Source organism: Gorilla gorilla, chromosome 3, assembly GCF_029281585.2.
Source record: "Gorilla gorilla gorilla isolate KB3781 chromosome 3, NHGRI_mGorGor1-v2.1_pri, whole genome shotgun sequence".
Taxonomy (NCBI): Eukaryota; Metazoa; Chordata; class Mammalia; order Primates; family Hominidae; genus Gorilla; species Gorilla gorilla.
Window position 1 is genome coordinate 58,710,820 of NC_073227.2, and position 26,150 is coordinate 58,736,969.

The following is a 26,150-nucleotide window of genomic DNA, read 5'->3' on the forward strand; positions in this document are numbered from 1 at the left end:
TGATCTCACCAATGCCCTCCAGCCCAGAGTGAGACCCTGTCTCTAAAAGAAAGAAAGAAAGAAAAAAGGAAAAAAAAACAAAAAACTTGGCACCATGTTTCTAACTCCTGAAGATGCCTCTTCCCAAGCAGCTATTCCTTTGGATAATCAGTCTCATGGCTCTAATCATGGCAAGAGCAGATCTGACCACTTCCATATACCTTTGCATTTGGGGAAGAAAAGCACGTATTGGCTGAAATAAGGCAAAAGCCCCTACTTGGGAAAAGGGATCCCCACCAGTGGCCCCACTTGCTCCGTAGCTGGAAACATCTTTTCTGGTTTCCTGAGCCGGCACCTGAATTAGAACAAAGCTCTGAGGATATTCAGCGCCCCCTAGCAGTGCGTCAGAATGGGACCATACATTCTTTCTCAGACTACTCAATATGGTGCCCTTAACCACCAAGGCCACACAGGAGGCTTCCAGCAGCATTTCCCCCAAGGGCCTGAGCTCAGGGTCAAGTCCCTGCTGGCCACCTTGGGGCTGTCACTGGGGGGCTGGCCCAGGGACATCCCAGGAATGGCGACTGGCACATATCTCATCTTCTCCCTCCCCAACTACTCTCTTTTCCTCGTTAGGCTTCCTGATTATTGATTGATTTTTTAAAAATTCAATTGACATTGTTTGCACTGTGGCTCTGTTGGTGGTCCTCGTGTTTTAATGAAGCTTGCCTCACCCAGCAGCTGGGAAATAGGGAGGCTTAAGGAAGGTTTGTAGGAGTCCTTGGACTTGGGATATTGGGGGTATCTAGGGCTTGGATGGTTTGTGGAATGTCCACAGCATCCTCCCGTTCCAACCCAACCTTCCCTCTTCCTCACTGTGGACTGGAATTCATTCTCAGGCTAGGAGTCTCCAAAACTCTATGAAACCTTATTGCTGCTGGGTGGGGAGTGAAGAGTGACAGGCATGGTGGGGACAGTGATTGTTGGCTCCAGTTACTAATGTTTAAGCAGAAAAACCACTTTTCTTTAAAAAAAAAAAAAATCTCTTAAAAGGCCACTGCTGCCTTGAGGAGGTGTGACCTTTTCCTGGTGGAGTGTGAAGGAGGCATGGGGCCTGTGCTCCCAGGCTCAGGGAAACCCCCTCTGCACACTGGGAGGGAGGAGCTTGGGGACACCAGTCATGGGTAAAGGTCGCTTCAGGCCATTCACAAGAGTCCCTGGAAGTTGCATGCTAAGTTTGTTTTTTTCTCTGAATCTCTGCATATGAGCATTTTTCTGGAGAGAGGTTCCATAGCTTTTATTAGATTCTCAAGGGTTCAGAATGTGCAAAGTGTTAAACAAACAAACAAAAAACCTGTTTCAGCTTTAAAATCCTCCAAAACTTTTAAGACTTTTTTTTTTTTCTGATAAAGGCTGGTAATCAATGAGTCATCATTCACAACAGACATCCTCGAAGAGCAGAGCTCACAGACATGTATGACGTGAAGAATTCAGCAAACGTTTGTTGATTGGCTAGTCAAACACTGATACAAAGAGCGATGCTGTCTCCTGAACTCTTCCTCTTCTCCTAAAAGCTGACTCCATTTAGGGATGACTGGCTCAGGCTGAGCAATTGACTTCTCTGGGTTTTTTTTTTGAGTAAGAATAGGTCCCTCGAAATGAAGATATGTCTGTGTCTGAGCCGGATGCTGCCTGGGTCGGTCGTCTGCTCTCTGTCTGGTCTCCCTCCGTTCCACTAGGATGGTCAAGCTGTGAGATATCTTCCAGCCCCCAAATCCAGCTCTCCCATTTTACTGATAAGAAAAGCAAGGCCACATTGCAGTTGGGTGGGGAGTGGAGAGTGCCAGGCATGGGAGGACAGTGATTGTTGACTCTAGTTACTGATGTTTAATCAGAAAAACCACCTATCCTGTTAAGCACATTTCCTAAAAGGCCACTGCTGCATGGGGAGGCGTGGCCTTTTCCTGGTGGAGTACGAAGGAGGGAAGTGACTGGCAATCAGGAACTGGCTGGGACAGATAGCACAAGTCAGAGTTTCAGCAACAACGGGGTGTTCCTGGCACCATGTTTAAATTGTCTGGAGGCGGGCTTTCCCAGAGAGTCTCCATTCAGCATCTGGAAAAAGTGTAACCAGAATGGAGGTGTCTGACTCTCCTCTGCTCTCTCAGCACTGAGCTGTGTCCGCAGGCTGCCTGCATGGCCCTAGGCAAGCTCTTGTCTCTGCCTTCTCACACCCTCCAGTGCAGGAGATGGCATTTCTCTTATGAGACATAAAAGAAGCCCAGCAGACATCTCTTATGTCTCATTAGCTTAGCAATGGGCACTTAACAGAATAAAAGCCAACTGTTGTGGCCAGAACTAAATGCACCAGTTTGGCTTAAACCAAATGGAACCCTGGGGTGAAGGTGGCTGGGAATTAGACAAGAGTGTTAGCCAAAGGGCACCATGCATGCTGTCAGCAGGAGAATGAGGAGCACTCTTGCTGGGCAGGCAGTGGCAGGGGCTCCCTCAGGCCCCTGAATCCCAGCCTAGGGCTCTTTCTACTCTGCAGGCAGAGAGCTCCTTGGAGACCGGCCCTGGGCTCAGGCAGGGAGTAGACGGGTCCCTGCCTGCAGCACCCAGAGCTGAACCTGAAGCCACAAAGATAGGCTGACAAGGTGGCCCATGAGGTGTCAGCAACATCCCAGCCCCCTGGGTCTCCCCAGTGAGTCAGGGTACTGATTTGCTATAGCTGGAGCTACATGCCCCTCCCCTCCCCTCAGTCACCTTTCAGGGGAGAAAGGAGGGCAGATTTATAACCTCTGGTGCTCTGCAGGGATCCTGGGCTGGAAGAAAGTTCATAAATGGATGAATGCCTTTTAAAACTCTGGCTAGTCCTAGCATCATTCAGCAAAGCATTTGGCTAGGCTTAGAGAGAAAAGCCAGATATGAGAAAATAGAATGTAAAATAGAAAAAAAAAGTCAAGAAGGTGGAGAGGGCAGTTAAGATCTGGGTGATTCTTTAGGGAAAGGGCTTGTTGAGAGGTTTTGATGGAATCCCATTCTCTGATGTGGCCAGAAAGCCATGCTAGAGGCCAGTCCCATCTGGATGTGACTCTGGCTTCTTGGCAAAGGTGGAATAAAACCACAGAGAACATTTAGAACAGGGATGTTTGCTTTGAGGTAATCTGGAAACAAGTAACAGAAACCAAAAGAACTCACTCTCCCTCACCTGGTTAGGATCAAAACTACTTTATGCAGGGAAGCCCACGCCCTCAGGGGCCACCGTCCAGCTAAAGATCACTGGATGCCAGGCATGTGTCATCAGGAACCAGCACCTGTCCTCGCCCCTATGAAAAGCCCTGGGGGTATCATTATATCCATCATGAACATCTGGTTTACAGCAAATGTGACTGCATGCCACCAGGATCATCCTGCCCCATGGACTGGGCTAGCCAGTTTTGATATAGAGTCAACCTCCCTCTTCTTGTTTGCCATGAAAACACCAGCTCCTGCACCCCTGGGGTGCTACCTGACACCTGTGCAAAGAAAAGGAGGAAGACTTAGAAGAAAAGGCAGAGACAGGCAAAGCAGCATCTCAGCTTGTCAGGATTAGGACATTACCGATTTTTTTTCTTATCAAAAGAGCACTGAATTTCCTACTGACAGTGAGCCGCCTTTGCACCTCCTGTTCTCCCTCCCAGCCTATCAGGTGATACCATCACCCAGCCTCATCACTCAGCTTCTTCCTAGTACAAAACTGCCATCGGTTGCATGTTCTGAGCTCCGGGATGTGAGATTTAACCATAGCCTGTGTCAGGGCCTCCCCCTCCAAGCCCCTGCCTCTTAGGGTGATTATGGGTTTATTCCCTTCCTCCTACACAGTCGTTTCCCTTCACTGAATTCCCTTCAAAACCAAAGTTTCTTGAGCACTTTTTCTTCTGTGCAGTCTTGTGTGTTTGGCTGTTAGTGTTTTAAAATTTGCTCTCTATTCTCCCTCACCTCTCTCCGTGTTGTTGTGAAGCTGAGCACTGGTTGGGATGCATTTGAATGATGTTAGCAAGATCCTGTTTTCCTCATCCCCTGCTCTGTTTTATTTATTGTTGAATATTTCCAATGATCCAAATCAAAGTGAATAAAAAAAGAGCTATTTTATTAAAAAAAAAACTACCATAGATTGGGTGGCTTATAAATGACAGAAACTTATTTCTCACAGTTTTGGAGTTTGGGAAGTTAAAGGTTAAGGCACTGGCAGATTCGGTGTCTAATAAGGGTGCATATCCTAATTTATAGACAGCTGTCTTCTCACCTGCCCATGCCTAAAAAGGCAAGGGAGTTCTCTAAGCTCTCATGTCCCAGAGGCCTCACATGACACTGGGAATTAGGTTTGAACATATGAATTTGGTGGGGATATAAACATTGTGTATGGCACACATATTCTAATTTATAGATAATTTAAGTAGATAATTATTCACATTTATTGAAAGGGTTATTTTCTTTCCCTCTGGGTTCTAATTAGTTGCCTCCAATTCGTTCAAATGTTACTACAATACCTTTGGGCAAAGAAGCCAGTCTTCAAATGCGAAAGGTCAGCTGCTCTCCAACTGTGTTCATGAAGGCCTGACCTCAGGACTCAGTATTTCCTAATCTTTTTGATAACCACAAAACAGATGTTCCAGTTTTTGAACATAATATGTCTGGCATAATATACTAGAAAAACACTAGATTAGGAAGAAAACTAGGTTCTAGTCTTGACTCTGCATCTACAATTATGTGAATTTATTCAAGCCATTTAATGTCTTTGGGTCATCCTCTGTGAAACAAAGGAGTTGAACATTTAGATGATGGTCAAGCATCCTTTCTGTGCTAATACTCAATAATTCAGGAGTATGGAGTAAAAATAATACATTTTAAAATGTTCTGTAACTATAAAACATTGGCATCCGACACCAGGGAGAGGCCATTTCCTGATGGTCCACACCTATTGCACTAAAGTGTTCATTGAATGCAGATGCCAGTGAGAAGCAACTTCCCGGGCATGTGCATTAAGAGACAAAATGGTAGAACATGAGCTTCCGGGGGCACAACACCAGAAAAGGGAAGAAAGCCTCAAATGGGCATACAAACAACTTTCTAAACACACTGCTTGTGCTCACCTCCCAAGTGTAACGAGGGCACTGCACATCCAGGCATTTCACCTTAAGGGAAGAATTATGGGAAAGGGGTGCAAGACATGGGAAGGAGGGCCAGCCTATAAGGTCCTAGAATCAAGGTTAAACACTGCATTTGACCTTCTCAGTGCCCACTTGGGTCTCTTCCAAGCATACTTTCCTTTCTTTCCTGCTCTAAAGCTTTTTAATAAACTTTTATTCCTGCTCTGGAACTTACCTTGGTCTCTTTTTCTGCCTTATGCCCCTCAGTCAAATTCTTTTTTCTGAAGAGGCAAGAATTGAGGTTGCTGCAGACCCATATGGCCCCGCTGGATTTCGGACTTGCATGAGGCCTGTAGCCCTGTCATTTCAGCCAATTTCTTCCATTTGAAATGGGCGTATTTACCCAATGCCTGTACCTCCATTGTATCTAGGAAGTAACTAACTGGCTTTCGACTTTACAGGCTCATAGGCAGAAGGGACTTACCTTGTCTCAGATGAGACTTTGGACTGTGGACTTTTGAGTTAATGCTGAAATAAGTTAAGACTTTGGGGGAACTGCTGGGAAGGCCTGATTGGCTTTGGAATGTGAGGACAAGAAGTTTGGGAGGGGCCAGAGTTGGAATGATATGGTTTGGTTATGTCCCCACCCAAATCTCATCTTGAATTGTAGCTTTCGTAATCCCCATGTATCACGGGAGGGACCTGGTGGGAGATAACTGAATCATTGGATGGATTTTTCCCATGCTGTTCTCATGATAGTGAATACAACTCATGAAATCTGATGGTTATATAAAGGGCAGTTCCCCTGCATATGTGCTCCTACCTGCTGCCATGTAAGATGTGCCCTTGCTCCTCCTTCAACTTCTGCCATGATTGTGAGGCCTCCCCAACCATGTGGAACTGTGAGTCCATTAAACCTCTATTTCTTTATAAATTACCCAATCTTGGGTATTTCTTCATAGCAGTAAGAAAATTGACTAATCCACATGCAAATGGAAACCAAATGTGACCAGGAATAGCTATACTTTTATATAATAAAGCAGTCTTTAAGTCAAAAGCAACAAAAAGAGACAAGGTTATTATATAATGATAAAGGGATCAATTTAGAAAGAAGACATAACAATTGTAAATATATATGCATCCAACATTGGAGCACCCTGATATTTAAAGCAAATATTATTACATATAAAGGAAGAGATAGGCTCCAATACAATAAAAGTTGGGGATATCAACACCTTGCTCTTAGCATTTGACAGATCGTCTACACAAAAATTAACAAAGAAATATTTAATTTAAACTGCACTTCAGATCAAATGGACCTAATAGACATTTATAGCACATTTCATCCAACAGTCAGAGAATGCACATTCTTTTCATCAGCACATGGAAAATTTTCCAGAATAGACCACATGTTAGGCCACAAAACAAGTCTCAAAAAATATAAAAAAACTGAAATCATATCAAGTATCTTTTCTGTCCACAATGAAAACTATAAACCAATAACAAGAAAATCTTTCAAAACTATACAAATGCATGGAAGTTAAACAACATACTCCTGAATGATCAATGGATCAATGTAGATATTAGAAAGGAAATCTAAAAATTTCTTGAATCAAATGAAAATAAAAACATATGATACCAAAACCAATGGAATACAGCAAAAGAATATTGAAAAAAAGCAATATATTGCTATTTATAGCAATAAACACCTGCATCAAAAAAATAGAAAGACTTCAAATAAACCTAATAATGCATTTCAAGGAACTAGAAAAGCAAGAACAAAACAACCTCAAAACTAGTAGAAGAAAATAAATAATAAAACCAGAGCAGAAATAAAGCAAATTGAGATTAAAAAACAATTAGGTAGGCTAACCAAGAAAAAAAAAAGACCCAAATTTTAAAAATCAGAAATGAAAAAGGAGACATTACCACTGATACCACAGAACTACAAAGGATCATTAGAGACTATTATGAATAACTATATGCCAATAAATTGGCAAGCCTAATGAAAATGGATAAATTCCTGGACATTTACACCTATCAAGTTTGAACCAAGAACAAATAGGAAACCCAAACTGACCAACTACAAGTAATTAAATTGAATTAGTAACAAAAAGTGTCCCATCAAAGAAAAGCCTAGGACCTGGTGGCTTCACTGTTGAATACTATCAAACATTTAAGGAACTAATATCAATTCTTCTCAAACTCTTCAAATTAAAGAGGAGAGAATTCTTTCAACTTATTCTGAGACCAGCATACCCTAATACCAAAACCAGACAAGGACACAACAAAAAAACAAAACTATAGGACAAAACCTATGATGAACATAGATGCAAAAATCCTCAACAAAATACCAGCGAACTGAATCCAGCAGCACATTAAAAAGATTATTCACCATGATCAAGTGGAATTTACCCTAGGGATGCAAGGATGGATTAACATATGAAAATCAATAAACACGATACATCACATCAACAAAACGAAGGACAAAAACCACTTAATCGACTGGGTGCAGTGGCTCATGCCTGTAATCCCAGCACTTTGGGAGGCCAAAGCAGGCAGATCACCTGAGGTCAGGAGTTCGAGACCAGCCTGGCCAACATGGTGAAACCCCATCTCTACTAAAAGTACAAAAATTAGCCAGGCGTGGTGACACATGCCTGTAGCCCCAGCTACTTGGGAGGCTGAGGCAGGAGAATTGCTGGAACCCAGGAGGAGGAGCTTGCAGTGAGCCGAAATCACGCCATTGCATTCCAGCCTGGGCAACAGAGCGAGACTCCATCCCAACCTACCCCACCTCCCCAAAAAATAAAAAAAACCATGACTTAATCATTTCAACAGTTGTTGGAAAAGTATTAATAAAATGCAACACCCTTCATAATAAAAATCTTCTAGGTATAGACTAGGTTTAAAAGAACATAACACAATAAAGGCCATATATGATAAACCTAAGGCTAAGATTATGCTAAATGGGGAAAAGCTGAAAGCTTTTCCTCTAAGAACTAAAATAAGACATGGATATTCATTTTCACCACTCTTATTCAGTGTAGTACTGGAAGTCCTAACCAGAGCAATTAGGCAAGAGAAAGAATAAAAGGCATTCAAATTGTAAAGAAGAAAGTCAAATTGTCCCTGTTTGCAGACAACATAATCTTATATAAAGAAAGCTTTTAAAGATTTATCAAAATACTCTTAGAATTGATTTAAAAAAACTCAGTAAAGTTGCAGGATACAAAATTAACATACAAAAATGAGTAGTGTTTTTATATATCTACAAGAAACTAGTGAAAACAGAAATCAAGAAAGCAATCTTATTTACAATAGTTACAAAAAAAGAAACCCTATGATATGGTTTGGCTGTGTCCTCACCCAAATCTCATCTTGAATTGTAACTTCCACAATTCCCACTTGTCATGGGAGCAAGCCAGTGGTAGGTGATTGAATTATGGGAGCAGGCCTTTCCTGTACTGTCCAGTGATAGTGAATGAGTCTCATGAGATCTGATGGTTTTTAAAAGGGGAGTTTCCCTGCACAAGTTCTCTTCTCTTGTCTGCTACCATGTAAGATGTGCCTTTCACCTTCCACCATGATTGTGAGGCCTCCCCAGCCATGTGGAACTGTAAGTCCAATAAACCTTTCTTTTGTAAATTGCCCAGTCTCAGGTAGGTCTTTATCAGCAGCGTGAAAATGGAGTAATACACCCTAGAAATAAATGTAACCAAGGAGATGAAAAATTCTTATAAGGAAAATTATGAAACACTGATTAAGGAAATTGAAGAGGTCACACACAAAAAATGAAAAGGTATCACATGCTCACAGACTGGAAGAATTGATATTTTTTAAATGACCACAATGCCAAAAGTCATCCACAGATTCAATGCAATTACTATCAAAATTCCAATGACATTCTTCACAGAAATAGAAAAAAAACTCCTAGCGTTCATATGGAACCACAAAAGAACATGAATAGCCATAGCAATCCTGAGCAAAAAGAACAAAGCTGGAGGCATCACAGTAGACTTCAAAATATACTACAAAGGATTATGGTATTGGTATAAAAACATACACATAGAGCAATGAAACAGAAGAGAGAACATGCAGAGAATAGAGAAACAAAAGGCATTCAAATTGTAAAGGAGAAAGTGAAATGGTACCTATTTGCAGACAACATGATATTACACTTTTTAAAAAGTCCTAAAAGCTTCATCAAAGTACTCTTGAAGCTGATAAACAAATTCGGTAAAGTTCAACTTATTTTCAACAAAGGTGTTAAAGACATTCAGTGGGGAAAGGACAGTCTTTTCAATAAATGGTGCTGGGAAAAACTGAATATCCATATGCAGAAAAATGAAATTAGATTGCTATATCTCATCATAGGCAATAATCAAATAAAAATGCATTAAAGTCTTACATGTAAGACCTGAACCTATGACACTCCTAGAAGAAAACATTGAGGACATACTTTAGGACACTGGTCTGAGCAAAAATTTTTGGGGTAAGACCTCAAAGGTACAGGCAACCAAAGCAAAAATAGACAAATGGAATTACATCAAGCTAAAATCCTTCCGTATAGCAAAGTAAACAATCAATACAGAGAACAGACAACCCAGTGAATGGAAGAAAATATCTGAAAACTACTCATACAAGAGATTAATAATCAGAACATATAAGGAACTCAAACAACTCCATAGCAAAAACCCCCAAATAATCCAATTTTAAAATGGGCAAATGATCTAAATAGGCATTTATCAAAAGAAGACATATAAATGGCCAACAGACATATGAAAAAATGCTCAACATCACCAATCACCAGGGAAATGCAAATCAAAACCACAATAAGATATCATCTCACCTCAGTTAAGATTACTATTACCAAAAAGGCAGAAAATAACAGATGCTGGTGAGGATGTGGCAAAAGGAGAACACTAGTGCATTGCTGGTGGGAACGTAAATTAGTACAGAAACTATGAAAAACAGTATGGAAGTTTCTCAAAAATCTAAAAATAGATCTACCACATGATCCAACAATCCCATTCCTGAGTATACATCCAAAAACAGAATTCAATAAATTTAAAAAGTATCTGCATGCCCATGTTTATTACAGTACTATTCACAATAGCCAAAATATGGAATCAATCAAAGTGTCCATCAACAGATGAATGGATTTTAAAAATGTGTCATCTATACAAAAACATGAAATCATGTAGTTTGAAGCAACATAGATGGAACTGGAGGTCATTATGTTAAGTGAAATGCCAGGCATAGAAAGACAAATAGCACATATTCTCACTCATAAGTGAGAGCTAAAAAAGTGGATCTCATGGCAGTAGAGAGCAGAATGACAGTTACCAGAGGCTGGGAAGGTTGGGGGTAAGGAGGATGAAAAAGGTTACGTAATGGGTACAAAAATACAATTAGATAGAGGAAACAATTTCTAGTGTTCGATAGCACTAGAGGGTGACTATAGTTAACAATAATTTATCGTATATTTCAAAATAGCTAGAAGGAAAGATGTGAAATGTTCCTAACACAAAGAAATAAACAATGTTTGAGGTGATGGATATCACAATTACCTTGGTTTTATCATTATACCTTGTATGCAAATATCAAAATACCCCATAAACATATGCTTATTATGTATGTATTAATTTAAAAAGGAAATAAAACCATAATATTGCTGAACATTACACAAAAGCAACAGAAAAGGGAATTCTCTGAAATTAGAAAAGTTTTCCCAAAACCTGTGAGAAAGCAAATAAGCATAGAATAAGAAAGTAAAAATCTGCTTTGCCATTCATCAGCTATGGGATAACAGGCATAAATAAAGCCAGCTGTGAAATTAACAGAAAATACTATTTCTCTCTGGAAGATGCTTTAAAATGTCTCAAACACACACACATACACACATACACACACACACACACACACACACACCCTTAGAGTAACTACTGATTTTTTACTCACACAATGCCCTTTTCTCTAAAATCATAGAGCATTTATGACAATATCAAAAGATTGTCAAAAACTCTGCTGTTTAAATCCTATTATTAAGATTGAAATATCTCACTCTTGGCTAGAATATCTAAAGTCACATTGACACAGAGAAATAGTTTCCACTTCTGAGAGGCAGAACTTTGCAATTTCCAAAAAACAGAACCCTGGGTCCATCTTGTATTACGTTGGTGCAAAAGTAATTGCAGTTTTTGCCATTAGTGATAGTTTAGATGTAGTGTAGAATTCTTTACAAACAGCCTTGCTTTCTTTTGAGTCTATCAAAGCACTACTTCATTTCAATTCCTTCTAAACTCCATACTTCCCCAAATTCCTACAATAAATCTATCTCTTCCTCTGTTGGTGAGGTACCCCATGGTTCTTCTGGAATGTGGGCTCCCTCCTTGCAATGAGCCAGTAAACCTGATGATATGGTCTGCTCTGTGTCCCCACCCAAATCTCACCCCAAACTGTAATTCCCATGTGTGCAAGGAGAGACCTGGTGGGAGGTGATTAGATTATGGGGGCGGTTCCCCCATGCTATTCTTGTGATAATGAGGGAGTTCTCATGAGATCTGATGGTTTTAAAAGTGGCAGTTTTTCCCACGCTCTCACTTCTCTCCTGCCACCATGTAAGATATGTCTTGCTTCTCCTTCACCTTCTGCTATGATTTAAGTTTCCTGAGGACTCCCCAGCCATGCGGAACTGTGAGTCAACTAAATCTCTTTCCTTTATAAATTACCCAGTCTCGGGTATTTCTTTATAGCCGTGTGAAAACAGACTAATACACCTGACTTTCTTAGAATACAGTTTTGTTCCTGATAAACTTAGGCTTATTGGGCTAAGAAGCCTGTCTCATATTAGTTCAGGAACACCAATTTCACATAAAAATGAGCAACAACTCACGCCTGTAATCCCAGCACTTTGGGAGGCCAAGGGGTAGATCACGAGGTCAGGAGATCGAGACCATCCTGGCTAACACGGTGAAACCCCGTCTCTACTAAAAATACAAAAAATTAGCCAGACGTGGTGGCGGGTGCCTGTAGTCCCAGCTACTCGGGAGGCTGAGGCAGGAGAATGGCGTGAATCCGGGAGGCAGAACTTGCAGTGAGCCAAGATCGCGCCACTGCACTCCAACCTGGGCAACAGAGCGAGACTCTGTCTCAAAAAAAAAAAAAAAAGAGCAACAAAAAAAGCATCAAGTTCAAATCCATGCAAAGTTATGTGAAAAGAGAGAATAAGGAATATAACATCATCATCAAAGATAATAAAAACATGCCTGTAAGATGCACTACAAAACAACTTGTTATTTTGAAACTAGCTAAATGACATTAGAGAAATGATAAAAGATATGGAAGAACTTGATTCTGAATTAGAAAAACCTCAGAAATGACGTGACAGAACTCAGGAGAATTAGTAATAAAGAATAAACTACAAGAAACACAAAAGCTAATAAATGCAACAGATTATGATTTGCTGTAAAGAAACCGAGTCAATCCTTAGATCAATCTTTCTGTAATAATTCTGATTGTCAGACACTCTTTCTCCAATTAATTATTAAGGAGGGGCTCATGAAAACACTAGTCTCATCAAATTGATACATCAATTGTTGATAACAGTTTGTACCTTTTGTATATGAGTTAGTTTTGCTGAATGTAAAATCTTTGGCCTACATATTTTTCCCTTAAGTTTCCTCAATATGTCATTCTACTTTCTTATGACACAAAGCCTCACTGTCAAAAAGCTGTGATAGCCTAGTTTTCTTTCCCATTTTACATATGTGACAAAACATTAAAATCTGTTAAATCTGGTTGCTTGTTACATGCCTGAAATAATTCACACCATATTTTATCAAATCTAACATGCCCTCAATTTTAAGATGCATCATTGTTTTCTGTATTTATTTTTGAAAAATTCATCCTCTCTTCATGGATGTTAAAATACGAAAAAGGATGGGTAATGGCAGGCCATTGTTTTGGCCTAGCCTTCTACACTAGGCCCCATCAGATCAAACCAGAATGGAGTTGCTTCTGCTAAGCACCATGTAATTAAAGTGGATTTTGAAAAAATGAGCCAGTTTTTTTTTAAAAAAACAGGAGATTCTAGTTAACCTAGTGGGCATAATAAGGAAGTATGCTCTGTTTTAACCTTTACAAGGAAAGAAACTTTGAAATAATCTGATTTTTGTTCTGTTTCTGCTTTCTTCAATCTTTTTCATTATCTTCAGTCCTGTAGCATTATCTTAGTGCTAGAGCAGAGCCTTGAAAGAATAGAACACAGATCAAGAACATTTTAATGTGGAAAAGGTTCACAACCGGATTGAGGAACACGGATAATGCTATAGGTGAGCAACATAAAGCTTCCAGGTATTTTAAGATGTGCAATTTTGAAGAGAATAGAGGGCACGAAGGATAATACAGTTTTGTCTGGACCCTCATCTCCATATGAGAGGAAAAATTTCTAATTAAAAATATGATACATCACAGAAAATTACATAATACCCAAAGTCAAAGTATATGCTAATTTTAAAAATCCTGCAGATGTTTATTCAAATATACAGTGTTATTTAGTGAAAGACAAATCCTAATGTTATTGTGTCCAACTCATTTTTGCTAAGAAAGGTGACACGGAAGTAAATGAAAAGAATTATATGAGAACTTCTTAGATATGTGTTCTGGTAATCTAACAGTGACTAGCTCTATAACCTTGACCAAGTCACTTGCACTGACCGGAAGTTCCTTTCCCTTACCCACAAATTTAAGGGACCAAACTGGATGATCTAACGACATCTATGGCACTAAAAGTCACATGATTCTATTAAATCTGAGGCAGTGCCTCACATGTAGTGGACTCCCAAAATTATTTATTAAATGTATAACATCTTTAAGTGGTATCCCCTCACTGACAATCTGGAGCTATTAGCAGCCTTCAGTTTATTTATAAAATAAAGCTGTTTCCTCTTCTTACCGTAAGACTCTTTTAAGGATTTGCAACGCTATCCCATCATTTCGCAGGTTACTAGAGTCCTGCATGTTTGGCTGTAGAGCAAGGGTGACGCGTAACTTGTGGACTTTGGTTCCAGCTACATCTGCCGGATGCGGATGCCAGTCGCAACAGTAACGCCCCCTTCGGCCACCTGCACCACAGCACGCCATGCGGCCGCACCCAAACCGGAAACCAGGACGCCCCTAGGGTTGACGGGAAGGCGCTGCCGGGCTCCTAGCTTCCCCAGGCCCGCCCCCTCTGATGACGTCTCCGCCCGCCCCTTGACCCCCCACGGTCCCGCCCCCTTCCTACCTTCCAGTAGCCGGCGGCGGTGTCTCAGGCGGCAATGGAAGGATCCGAGCCTGTGGCCGCCCATCAAGGGGAAGAGGCGTCCTGTTCTTCCTGGGGGACTGGCAGGTGAGAGGACGAGAAGGGCGAAGGTGAGGGGTCGCGGGTGGGACCCAGGCTCCGGGTTTCTGCTTCTTTCTTTCCGGCGGGCTGGGGGCGCCCGAGAGGCCGCGGGGCCGAGCAGAGCCGGCCCTGGGAGGCGAGGGGCGCGCGCGGAGTGGGTGTGGCGACGTGGGCTAGGGCCTCTGTTGTTCCCGGCTTTCCTGAGGGAAAAGTCCCCTTTCCGCACCTTTGAGCGCTTTCTCAGTTCTGGCTGGGATTCGGGATCCTCCTTCCTCCAAGTCACCAGACTTGGGGGGCTCCGGTCGAGAGCGAGTTCTGGTCTCGGTCACTTGGCGTGAGCTTCCCCGACTGGTGCCAAGCACCTTTCCTCCTTTCCGTAAAAAGAAAGCTAGAGCGCCACTGTGCACCTCCACTGAGATCCTCTTTTGAAAACTATTACCAGAAAGAACTTGGTAAGAATGAATCAGTAGCAATCTGGACACCCTGAGGCCTTTGTTGACTTCGGAAGAAGAAAAAAAATACACAAGTTACCCATTCTTATTTCCCACTTGGTTTTGAAGTTCTTCAGGTCTTTCCCGCCCCTGTAAAATTAGGGGGAAAATATTTGTGCTAGGCCTTTACCAATTTCTTTGTTAGTAGTTCCTCTTTCAGTCATCTCATAATTAATAAAGCAAGTAGTTACATTCTATCCACCACTGTCAGAATACACCATGCCAAAGATAGAAGTGATGGATGTATTATTTTCAGCTGATGTGAGACTTTGTAAACCTGTAGCCTTTTCGCCAGTTTCAGACTGAAGGGATGCTTTCAGTTTCATGGTGTTGTCTGCCATTGCCAACACTGCCAGACTGGAGGGATATTATGTAATATAACCCGCGCCTTATTTGAAGCGTTTTTGATTGTCTTATAGATCATATTATTTTTACATATTTTTGAAACATTCCAGTGAGGCACAACTTTCAGAAAAGTGCCAGTCATGCCATTAAGTGGCAGAGCTAGTTAGACTGCAGCTCTTCTCGTTTTTATTCAGATTTACCCACCAGGCCTATTGCCCCCGCCATGCAAGGAAAACAGCAAGTGAAAGTGTACTAGGGATAAGATGATAGGAAAGTAGATAATAAAAAATTTTGGCCGGGCGCAGTGGCTCAAACGCTTGCAATCCCAGCGCTTTGGGAAGTCGAAACAGGCGGGTCGCTTGAGCTCAGGAGTTATTAGACTAGCCTGGGCAACATGGCGAAACCGCGTCTCTACAAAATACAAAAAAATTAGCTGGGCGTAGGTGGTGCACGCCTGTAGTCCCAGCTACTCGGGAGGCTAAGATGAGAGGATCGCTTGAGTCTAGAGAGATCGAGGCTGCAGTGAGCCAAGATCGTGCCACTGCACTCCAGTCTGGGTGACAGAGAGAGACCCTGTCTCAAAAAAAAGAAAAACAAATTTTGTTTATTTTTATATTTTGTTACAATGCCCAAACAGGGTATATTGTGTATGTGTGTGTTTTTTATTAGGTAGGTGATCTCTTAGAACACAGCTATCTTCTGATTTGCCTTGGTAATTGGAATCAGTTTTTTTAATAGCTATCCGTTTAATTAGCTAGAAGCTGGTATCATTTGATATGTGCCAGTGTTTGGTGAGATAAATGATAACATTTTAATTACCTTTGTTTACAAATTCTTTGGCTTATTTATCAATGCTAGGACTAGAAAGTTGGATTCCAAGCCTGAAGTTGACGCCATCGCATTGTTTTTAGAATCTTTTAATTGATAACTAGAGCTTCTCAGAACTAGGAATGGCCTGCACTTCTGCCAGTATGTTGATCTCAGCTCTCACAGTGGTTCAGCTCCAAATGCTCCAGACTGGTTCCCTGTACCTGGGAATTATCTCTGCTTGCCAGTGTTTAGTACAGATACGTTTTTTGAAGGCCATGCTGTGAAAATGGGACGAGCACTGCTATAAATAATATGTTACTATAATAAGTATACTTTGTCAGATTTGCATATTTAGATTAGTTTTTTCCTTTAAAATTTATTCATTTAACAGGGTTTTTTTTGTTTTGTTTTTTTTGTTTGTTTGTTTGTTTTTTGACAGAGTCTTGCTTTTGTCACCCAGGCTGGAGTACAGTGGTGGGATCTTGGCTCACTGCAGCCTCCTCCTCCCGGGTTCAAGCTATTCTCCCACCTCAGCCTCCCAAGTAGCTGGGAATACAGGCGCCTGCTACCACGTCTGGCTAATTTTTGTATTTTTAATAGAGACAGGGTTTCACCACGTTGGTCAGGCTGGTCTCGAACTCCTGACTTCAGGTGGTCCGCCCACCTTGGCCTCCCAAAGTGCTGGGATTACAAGCATGAGCCACCGTGCCCATCCCATTTAACAGGCTTTTTTAAGTGTTTCCTTTATGTCTAATATCAGAAACAGTAGGCAGTATGTGTGGTAGTCAAGAGCTAGACTGCCTGGGTTCAGATCCTGGCAGTGCCATTTGCCTGCTCTGTGACTTTGGGTAAATTTTAAGTTAACCTCCCTCAGCCTCTTTTTTCCATCTGTTCGTTGGAGATAGCAATAGTGCTTGCCCACTGTTTGGACAAGGTTGTTGTAAGGGTTAACTGAATAAGTACATCTAAAGCACTTAAAACAGTATGTAGCACAGGGTTATCTATTATTATTAAATGCCTGGTACTGTTTTAGGTATTTGGAATACAGTAGTGAGTTTTTAACAGACCATATATATTTTTTGGTAGTAGTGGCAGACAGTTAACGGTAAGTGATTTGAAGAAACTGACAGGTTAATGAGTTAGGCAGCAACCTAAGGATAAGAGTAGCCATTTTATTGATAGGGTGATCAGGAATGAGGTGTGTGGTATTTGTGACACAATATTTTAATAGAGGCTTAAGTGACAAGAAGTCAACTATTCCGAGATTTTAAGAAAGAACATTCTAAGCAGAAGAAATAGGTAAAAACTCTGCAATGAGAGCAAGCTTGCCTTCTTGCGAAACAGCAAGCAAGTCAGTGTGGCTTGAAGATAGTAAGCGAAAACGGAGACTGGTGGGAGTTGAAATTGGAGAGATAATTGGGAGACGGGACACATCGGCCCTCTCAAGCATAGTGAGGTGTTTGAATTTTGTTTTAAGAGTAAAGGAAATCCACTGAAGGGTAGTCCAAATTCAGGGAATAATTTCTGACTGCATTTTAAGATATTTAGACTGTTTTATGGAGAATAAAGGGGAAGGGCAATACTGGAAATAAGGAGACTAGCTAGGAGGTCTTTGAAATAGCCCAGGTGAAATGTGATGATGGTTTGGCTTGAGATTGTACTGATTGAAATAGTAAGAAGTGATCAGGTTTGAGATATCTTATGAAGGTAGAGCTAACCGGTCTCAGATGGAGAAAATTGGGGAATGATTTAAGCAAGAAGATCCCTAGATTTCAGGCCCAACCCAGTAAATGATGGTAGCGGAAAATGAGTTAGGAAAGACAGGAAGAATAGGTTAAGCAGGAGTAATTGAATTCTCTTTGGAGTTTGTTATGTTTGTGATACCAGTTAAGACATCAGAATAGTTATTGTTTTGGCAGTTGTATACAATCTGGAGGTCAGAGGAAAGATCATACGTGGAGAAATAAGTTTCAATATAATCAATATATATTCATCAATGGGATTGAATGAGTTTAAGAAGAGTGTATATATAGAGAAAGTTCATGGTACAGAATTGCTGAAATACAGATCCATTAGAATATACGTACCAAACAGCCGGGCACAGTGGCCCACGCCTGTAATCCCAGCACTTTGGGACGCTGAGGCGGGTGGATCTCTTGAGGTCAGTAGTTCAAGACCAGCCTGGCCAACATGGTAAAACCCCATCTCTACTAAAATTACAAAATTAATTGGATGTGGTGGTGTGCACTTGTAGTCCCAGCCACTTGGGAGGCTGAGGCATGAAAATCGTTTGAAACCAGGAGGTGGACGTTGCAGTAAGCCAAGATCATGCCTCTGCACTCCAGTCTGGGTAACAGAGTGAGACTCCCATCTCAAAAAAGAAAACAAACAAACAAACAAACAACAACAACAACAAAATATATATATATGTATTTATGTACCAGTGATAAAACAACACCTGAGATCTGAGAATAAAAGATGATGAGCTCTGTAATCTTAAAATTTACACAGGATAGAACAAGCAATCCGATAATTTAATTTCAGGCCATTTAAAAAATATAAGTAAAGTGGTTGTTAATAAAATATATGTTTGGTTTGTGAAAACCTTTAGTAACTGGTGAATCTGATCACACAAGTAATCAAATATTACATTATAAAATGTGAATATTTAATAACCATGTTTTTTTTTCCAGCACAAATAAAAATTTACCCATTATGTCAACAGCATCTGTGGAAATCGATGATGCATTATACAGGTAAGAATCTCATAGAAACTGAAACTTATTTTCCCCATTAATTGTTCTCAAATAATCAAGTAGTCTCTTTGAAGATACCATTCGGCCTATGCAGAATTATATGTGTGTGTGTGTATATATATGTGTGTATATATGTGTGTATATATGTGTGTGTATATATGTGTATATATGTATATGTGTGTATATATGTGTATATGTGTATATATATGTGTGTATATATATGTGTGTATATATGTATATGTGTGTGTATATATACACACATATATATAAAGAGTTCCTCTCAAGTTAAAATTAGGGTTTCTGTGATTTTTTTTAACTACATTCGGGTAATATTTAAATCTCAGTTGTTTTAGGTTTAGGTGATAGGACTAAGAAGGATTTTGCTGCCCTTGCAAAATAAACCTTTCATTTTTGGACAATAATACGTATTTAAGTTCTTGATAGTGCAGGAGTTGATGAAGAATAATATTTCACTTTAGTCATACAATAACATCTAGAGAATATGATTACTTCATTGTAATCTCATTAAAATATTTCCTGTTCTGTAATTTATAGACAGTGGAGAAATACTGTGTGATTGAAGAGTTGTAATTTGAATGGAATTTGATGGGACTTTTAAAACTATGCTTTTTCAGGAAATTGGAATACTTTTTTAGTAATTAAAGTATTGTATGATTGAATAGTTGTGATTTGAATGAAATTTGATGAGACTTTTTAAACTATACTTTTTCATGAAATTTGAATACTTTTTAAAGTAAAGAAAAAGATGCAGAGTCAGTAATGGGCACTTTATTAGGAGCTAATACATACCGTCTGGCATGTTGAGTCCAAATCCTGTTTTGTACTCTATGCTTGGGAAAAGAGATAAAAGACTAACAATCTTGCTCATGTGAAAATTATTTTACAGATGATTTCCTGATTATAAAATATGGTTTAGAAGTCACCTTAAGTTGTTGTATAAGGGTTAACTGAATTAGTACATTTAAAGCACTTAAAACAGTGTGTAGCTCAGGGTTATCTATTATTATTAAATGCCTGGTACTGTTTTAGGTATTTGGATTGCAGTAGTGAGTTTTTAAGACCATACGTTTTTTGGTAGGAGTGGCAGACAAACAGTTAATGGTAAGTGATTTGAAGAAACTATGACAGGTTAATGAGTTAGGCAGTGACCTAAGGATAAAAGTAGCCATTTTATTGATAGGGTGATCAGAAATGATGTGTGTGATATTTGTAATACAATATTTTAATAGAGGCTTAAGTGATAAGAAGTCAACTATTTCAAGATTTTTAAGAAAGAACATTCTAAGCAGAAGAAATAATGTAAAATCTCTGAAATGAGAGCAAGCTTGCCTTCTTGCGAAACAGCAAGCAGGTCAGTGTGGCTTGAAGATAGTAAGCAAAAAGGGAGAGTGGGACTCTTACATTGGGATTCTTAATCTATAATTATATTCTTAATGTCCTTTTGGTCATGTTTTTCTTTGTTTAACAAATGGCACCTCTTTGAGATAGTATTGACTAATTTTATTCATTTTTTAGTTTAATCCTTGTGAAACATTTTTAATGTCCCTCCAACCCTGTAATGCTGATAAACATAATTTTCAGTAGGCCAGTGACTAAACTTTCCATTTACAATGCTACGTAAGTAGGCTGCAGTTTGCTTTACTGAGAGTTATAGAATATAGCAGTTTAGCTGTTATTATTAGAGGTAAGCCATTTTCTTTTGTTTGACGGAGAGTATCTATTGGTGTAGCTGTTAGCACTTTGTATGCGTGTCTTATTGCAAACATCTAGTTGTTTACCAATGTGCATATTTGAGTTTTAATATCTTCCTTAAGAATTTGTCATAGTGAGGGCAGGAAGCCAGAAATTTATGTGGGTACAAAAGAGTGAATTATTAGGGAATACTAAAAGAGTTACTGACTACATATAGGTTTTCTTAGTAGAAATACAAAGATGTGGCCAGGCACAGTGGCTCATGCCTGTAATCCCAGCACTTTGGGAGGCCGAGGCGGGTGGATCACGAGGTCAGGAGATCGAGACCATCCTGGCTAACACAGTGAAACCCCGTCTCTACTAAAAATACAAAAAATTAGCCGGGTGTGGTGGCGGTGGCGGGCGCCTGTAATCCCAGCTAGTCGGGAGGCTGAGGCAGGAGAATGGCATGAACCGGGGAGGCAGAGCTTGCAGTGAGCTGAGATGGCACCACTGTGTTCCAGCCTGGGCTACAGAGCAAAACTCCATGTCAAGAAAAAAAAAAAAGAAATACAAAGATGTATATATTACAAAGACCAAAATGCCAAAATGTGAGATTTTCACACAATAACCAGCTCTTATTTTCTTAGATTTTAAAAATTAACTTAAATGTTTGAGGGTTTTTTTTAATAGTGACTGAATCTGAAGATTTGGTAGTTTTGTATTTTTTCTTTTTTTTTTTTTTTTTTTGAGACGGAGTCTTGCTCTGTCATCCAGGCTGGAGTGCAGTGGCGCAATCTCGGCTCATGGCAACCTCCGCCTCTTGGGTTCAAGCAATTCTCCTGCCTCAGCCTCCTGAGTAGCTGGGACTACAGGCACGCACCACCACACCCAGCTAATTTTTGTATTTTTTTTAGTAGAGACAGGGTTTCACCATGTTGGCCAGGATTATCTCAATCTCTTGACCTCGTGATCTGCCCACCTTGGCTTCCCAAAGTGCTGGGATTACAGGCGTGAGCCACCGTGCCCAGCTGTATTTTTTCTTTTTAAAAATCTGTATCTGTTGCTTATGGGGACTAGTATAAGACCTAGGACTTTGGGCAATGATTTATTTTAGGGACAAGGCATGAAATGAGGATCCTTAGCCTCTTAACATCTCAGGGAGATAGATTTCATCAGTAAGCTTGATGAAGGTAGGGTAAGATAAAGATAAATTCCAGAAGTTCTCTTTTCTCTCCGTTCTCTTTCACACAGCCACAGTTCCGACCATTTTGTCTCATAGTACAAGTCCAAATACTATAGCTTACCGAGTTATTTTGAACATAACTCCAACTTACCTTCTAAAAAGTTATTATTGTAGTAAAAACACATAACATGAACTCTACCCTACTAGCAAGTTTTTAAGTGTGTAGTATAGTATAGTTGACACTTGAACAATGAAGGAGTTAGGAGTGCCAACTCCCCTACCACCCTACCTCTTGTGCAGTCGAAAATCCACATATGACTTTTGACTCTCCCAAAGCTTAAATGCTAATAGCCTTACTATTGACTGGAAATTTTACTGATAATGTAAATAATCAATTAACACACATTTTTAATATTATATGTATTATATACTGTATATATATACACAGTATTCTTACAATAAAGTAAGCTAGAGAAAATAAAATGTTAAGAAAATCATATAAGAAAGAAAATATATTTATTGTTCATTAGATGGAACTGGATTATCATAAAGGTCTTCATCTTTGTTGTCTTCATGTTGAGTAGGCTGAGGAGGAGGAAGGGGAGGAGTTGGTTTTGTTGTCTTAGGGGTGGCAGAATCAAAAGAGGTGGAGGCAGAAGGGTAGGGAAAGAGAGGCAGGCACACACAGTGTAACTACGGAAATATGTAACTACTATGTGACTTTTTTTGCTTTCTCATTTCTGGAAAAATGTTTCTATACAATACTGATCCTCCTGTCATTTTCTTTAGTTTCTTTTTGGTGCCCCTGTTGTAGAAGGGTCCATGTCATTAAAGAAATCAATGCAATCTGGAATCGTCGGAACCCTTCTGCCAGATTGTCTGATGTCAGTAACAATGATAGCATCTTCAGTGGTATAATCTTCCAGACTTTAATGATGTTCTCTTTCTTGGGGTTCTCTTCCATAGCATTGACAATCCTTTCTATAGAGTACCATGTGTAATGAGCCTTAAAGGTCCTTTATGATGCCCTGATCTAGAAGCTGAATTTGAGATGTTGTGTTTTGAAGCAAGTAGACCACTTCAGCACCTTCATTGTTGAACTTACGGGGTTCTGGGTGGCCAGGTGTATTGTCCAATAGCAAAAGAACTTTAAAAGTTCTTGCTGGCAAGATACTTCCTGACCTCAGAATCAAAGCATCAATGGAACCAATCCAGAAAAAGGGTTCTTGTCCAGGCCTGCTTGTTATGTAGCCGGAGGACTGGCCGCTGGTGTTTATCTTTTCCCTCCAATGCTCAGGGGTTAGCAGCTTTATGTGTAAGGGCAGTCCTGATCATAAACCTGAAAGCATTTGCAGAAAACGGTAGAGTTAACTATCCATTTCTGCCTTAAATCCTGGTGCTTGCTTCTCTTCCTTACTAATAAATGTCCTTTGTGGCAATTTTTTTCAAAATAGAGCACTTTCTTCTACATTAAAAACCTATTCAGGTACATATCCTTTCTCTTCAGTGATTTTCCTTATGGCGTCTAGAAACTCATTGCTGCCTCTTGATCGGCAGAAGCTGCTTCTCATGTTGTGTCTGACTTTTTTTTAAGACAAACCTCTTTCTAAAGTTATCAAACTATCCTTTGCTGGCATTAAATTCTACAGCTTTACTGCTTGGGTGATGGGTGCACCAAGATCGCACAAATCACCACTAAAGAACTTAAGTAACCAAACACCACCTGTGTACCCCAGTAACCTATGGAAAAAAAAGAATTCTACAGCTTTATATCCTTTACCTTCTTTTTGCTTTAAGTGGTCTTATAATGACTTCGCTTTTTCTCAAATCATGTTAGAGTCTATGACTTTCAGCAATCCTGCACCCATATCAGTGCTGCATTTTCAATATAAGATAAAAAAATCTTTCACAAAAAGTGCAAGGTTTTCGTACTTGCTGGTGTAGTTACAATGATGGCTTTTCTTTTTTTTTTACAATGGTCCTTCCACTGGATTCATTTTATCTTGAAATGTCAGACAACCATAGCTGCAGACCTCAGTCTACAGTACATAATCAAGCAATTCAACTTTTTACTGTAATGTCATGACTTTTCTCAGCTTCTTGGGAGCACTTGCAACATTACTGGTGGCACTTTGTATGGGTCCCATGATGTCATTCAAGGTTTACAGTATTGCACATTAAACATGATGAAAAAATATGCAAGAATCTCAAGACATCACTTTTTCCTGCAATATTCAATTTACTGGAGAGAGGAACTGCTCAGGCAAAGATGAATAGAGTCACATGCGCTTTAACCAGATACATCACTTAAGCTCACCACAATAGCAACTGGAAGTAGCTACAAAATTATTACAGTAGTGCAGTATGTACTACAGTGACTGTTATGCACTTATGACTGAATACTGCATCTTTACATCTGTTTACATTCCTCTTAACTGCAAGTGGTGACATCTATGGTCTGTAAGTGTACGCATAAGTTTTGATAAATTTTAACTTTTTATAATTTGTGTATATTTTATGGTAGTAAATGATAAAATAGACTAATATGTACATAGATTTCATGCATTCATGACATTTTCTTAATTTTTGGATATTTCTAGGCTACAAAGTTCATCCGTGAGTTTTTTCAAGTTGTCACAAATGTCCAAAAAAATTTTCAGTATATTTATTGAAAAAAATCTGCATATAAATGGACCTGTGCGTTTGAAACCCATGTTGTTCATGGGACAACTATATTTTTAACTCTGTGTACATTGTCATATAGCAGATCTGTGTAGCAAATATTTCTTCAAGATCTTGTTTCTAATTCTTTTGGAGAAATACCCAAAATGGAATTGCTGGATTATGTGGTAATTCTATTTTTTAATTTTTGAGGAAGTTTCATACTGTTTTCCATGGCAGCTGCACCATTCTACATTTCCAACAGTGCACAAAAGTTCCAATTTCTCCACATTGTTGCCAATACTTGTTATGTTTTGTTTTGTTTTGTTTTGTTTTGTTTTGTTTTATAATGGTCATCCATACAGGTGTGAGATGATCTCTCATTGTGGTTTTGGTTTGTATTTCTTTGATGATTAGTGAATGTTGAGCACCTTTTCATATACTTGTTGGCTATGTGCATGTTTTTGGAGAAAGATCTATTCAAACTCTTTGTCCATTTTTAAAAATTGGGTCAGTTCAGGGGTTTTTTGGTATTGAGTTATAGGCATTCCTTTGGATATTATTAACCCCTTATCACATACATGGTTTATAAATACTTTCTCTCATTCTGTAGGTTGTCTTTTGATTTTGTTGATTGTTTCGTTTACTGGTTTTTAGTTTCATATAGTCCCACTTGTCACTTTTTGCTTTTGTTGTGTGTGCCTTTGGTGTTATCCAGGAAATCTGTGCCAACACCAGTGTTATGAGGCCTCTTTCCTGTTTTCTTCTGGGAGTTTTATAGTTGCAGATCTTACATTTAAGTCTTTGATTCATTTTGATTTGATTATTTTGTATGGTATAAGGGTCCAGTTTCATTCTTTTGCATTTGGAAATCTAGTTTTCCCAGCACCATTTATTGAAGGCCCCAACCACCTTTTCCTCTGAATACACTGGCCATACTAGACTACTTTTTTACCAAAGATAAGATAGGTAATTGCAGTTTATACCTTTTTACCTCAACTGTCTTTTCCTGTAATGCTCTTTTGTGCCTCAAAAATACCTTCCAGTGATCCTTTAAGAACTCACTCCTATGTCTGCTCTGTGATATCTTGCCTGAGTTACTTCTCCTCCTTTCTGCTTAGCCCTAAAGCATCTTATTTTTATTGCTATTAAATAAGCACATTATCACATAGTGTTTGTTCACATGTATGTCAACTCTGTCAGACCATGAGCTTTTCTAAGTCGTAGACTGTGACAGTGTCTGAGTCTTAGAAGATACTCATTAAATGATTATTGAATGATTAGGGAAGACAGTGGGTTCAGATTGGCTTGTAGTCTGGAACCTAAGACTAGGTACGTTGCCTAAGTAGTTGGCAGTTCAGTGGCTGGGCAGGAACCAAAACTAAGGATATGACAAAAAAGTCTGAAAAAGGTGCAGATGGTACTAACAGTAGAAGAAGTGATGACACTAAGAAGGCACTTACACATTCCATCCTTAGGCAAAAACCAGTATTACTGGCCAGGTACCACATTCCCTGACTTCTGAATTCTGACATGAAGCTGCTACAATAAGACCATCCTTTATATCTGGAAAATTCTGACAGCCAAAAAAGTTAGATAGAGAAACAAACATTTCTCTTTTCTCAGGAATTGGGGCATTTGGGCATTTTGAGCAAATGAGTGTCTTTATAACAGCCCGGATACATGTAAATTCATTTTTCCTGAAAATTA

General features: G+C 39.6%; 1 protein-coding gene and 1 long non-coding RNA gene across 3 annotated transcripts in view; one reads left to right on the plus strand and one right to left on the minus strand.

Annotated features, from left to right (window-relative positions):
* LOC129533193 (uncharacterized) overlaps window positions 1-14,291 on the minus strand; it is a 31,099-nt gene extending 16,808 nt beyond the window's left edge. The window contains exon 1 of one of the 2 annotated variants that reach the window (XR_010133378.1): window positions 14,071-14,201. This is a non-coding gene — a long non-coding RNA (uncharacterized lncRNA). Of the gene's footprint in view, window positions 1-14,070 lie in introns of both variants that reach the window. The other variant, XR_002005472.4, reaches the window with a different exon arrangement.
* The window catches only part of UBA6 (ubiquitin like modifier activating enzyme 6), an 85,297-nt gene continuing 73,408 nt past the window's right edge, over window positions 14,262-26,150 (plus strand). The window contains exons 1-2 of the mRNA XM_004038734.5: window positions 14,262-14,505; window positions 18,839-18,901. Coding sequence (XP_004038782.4) covers window positions 14,435-14,505; window positions 18,839-18,901 — 134 coding nt within the window. The 5' untranslated portion in view covers window positions 14,262-14,434. The remainder of the gene's footprint in view (window positions 14,506-18,838; window positions 18,902-26,150) is intronic.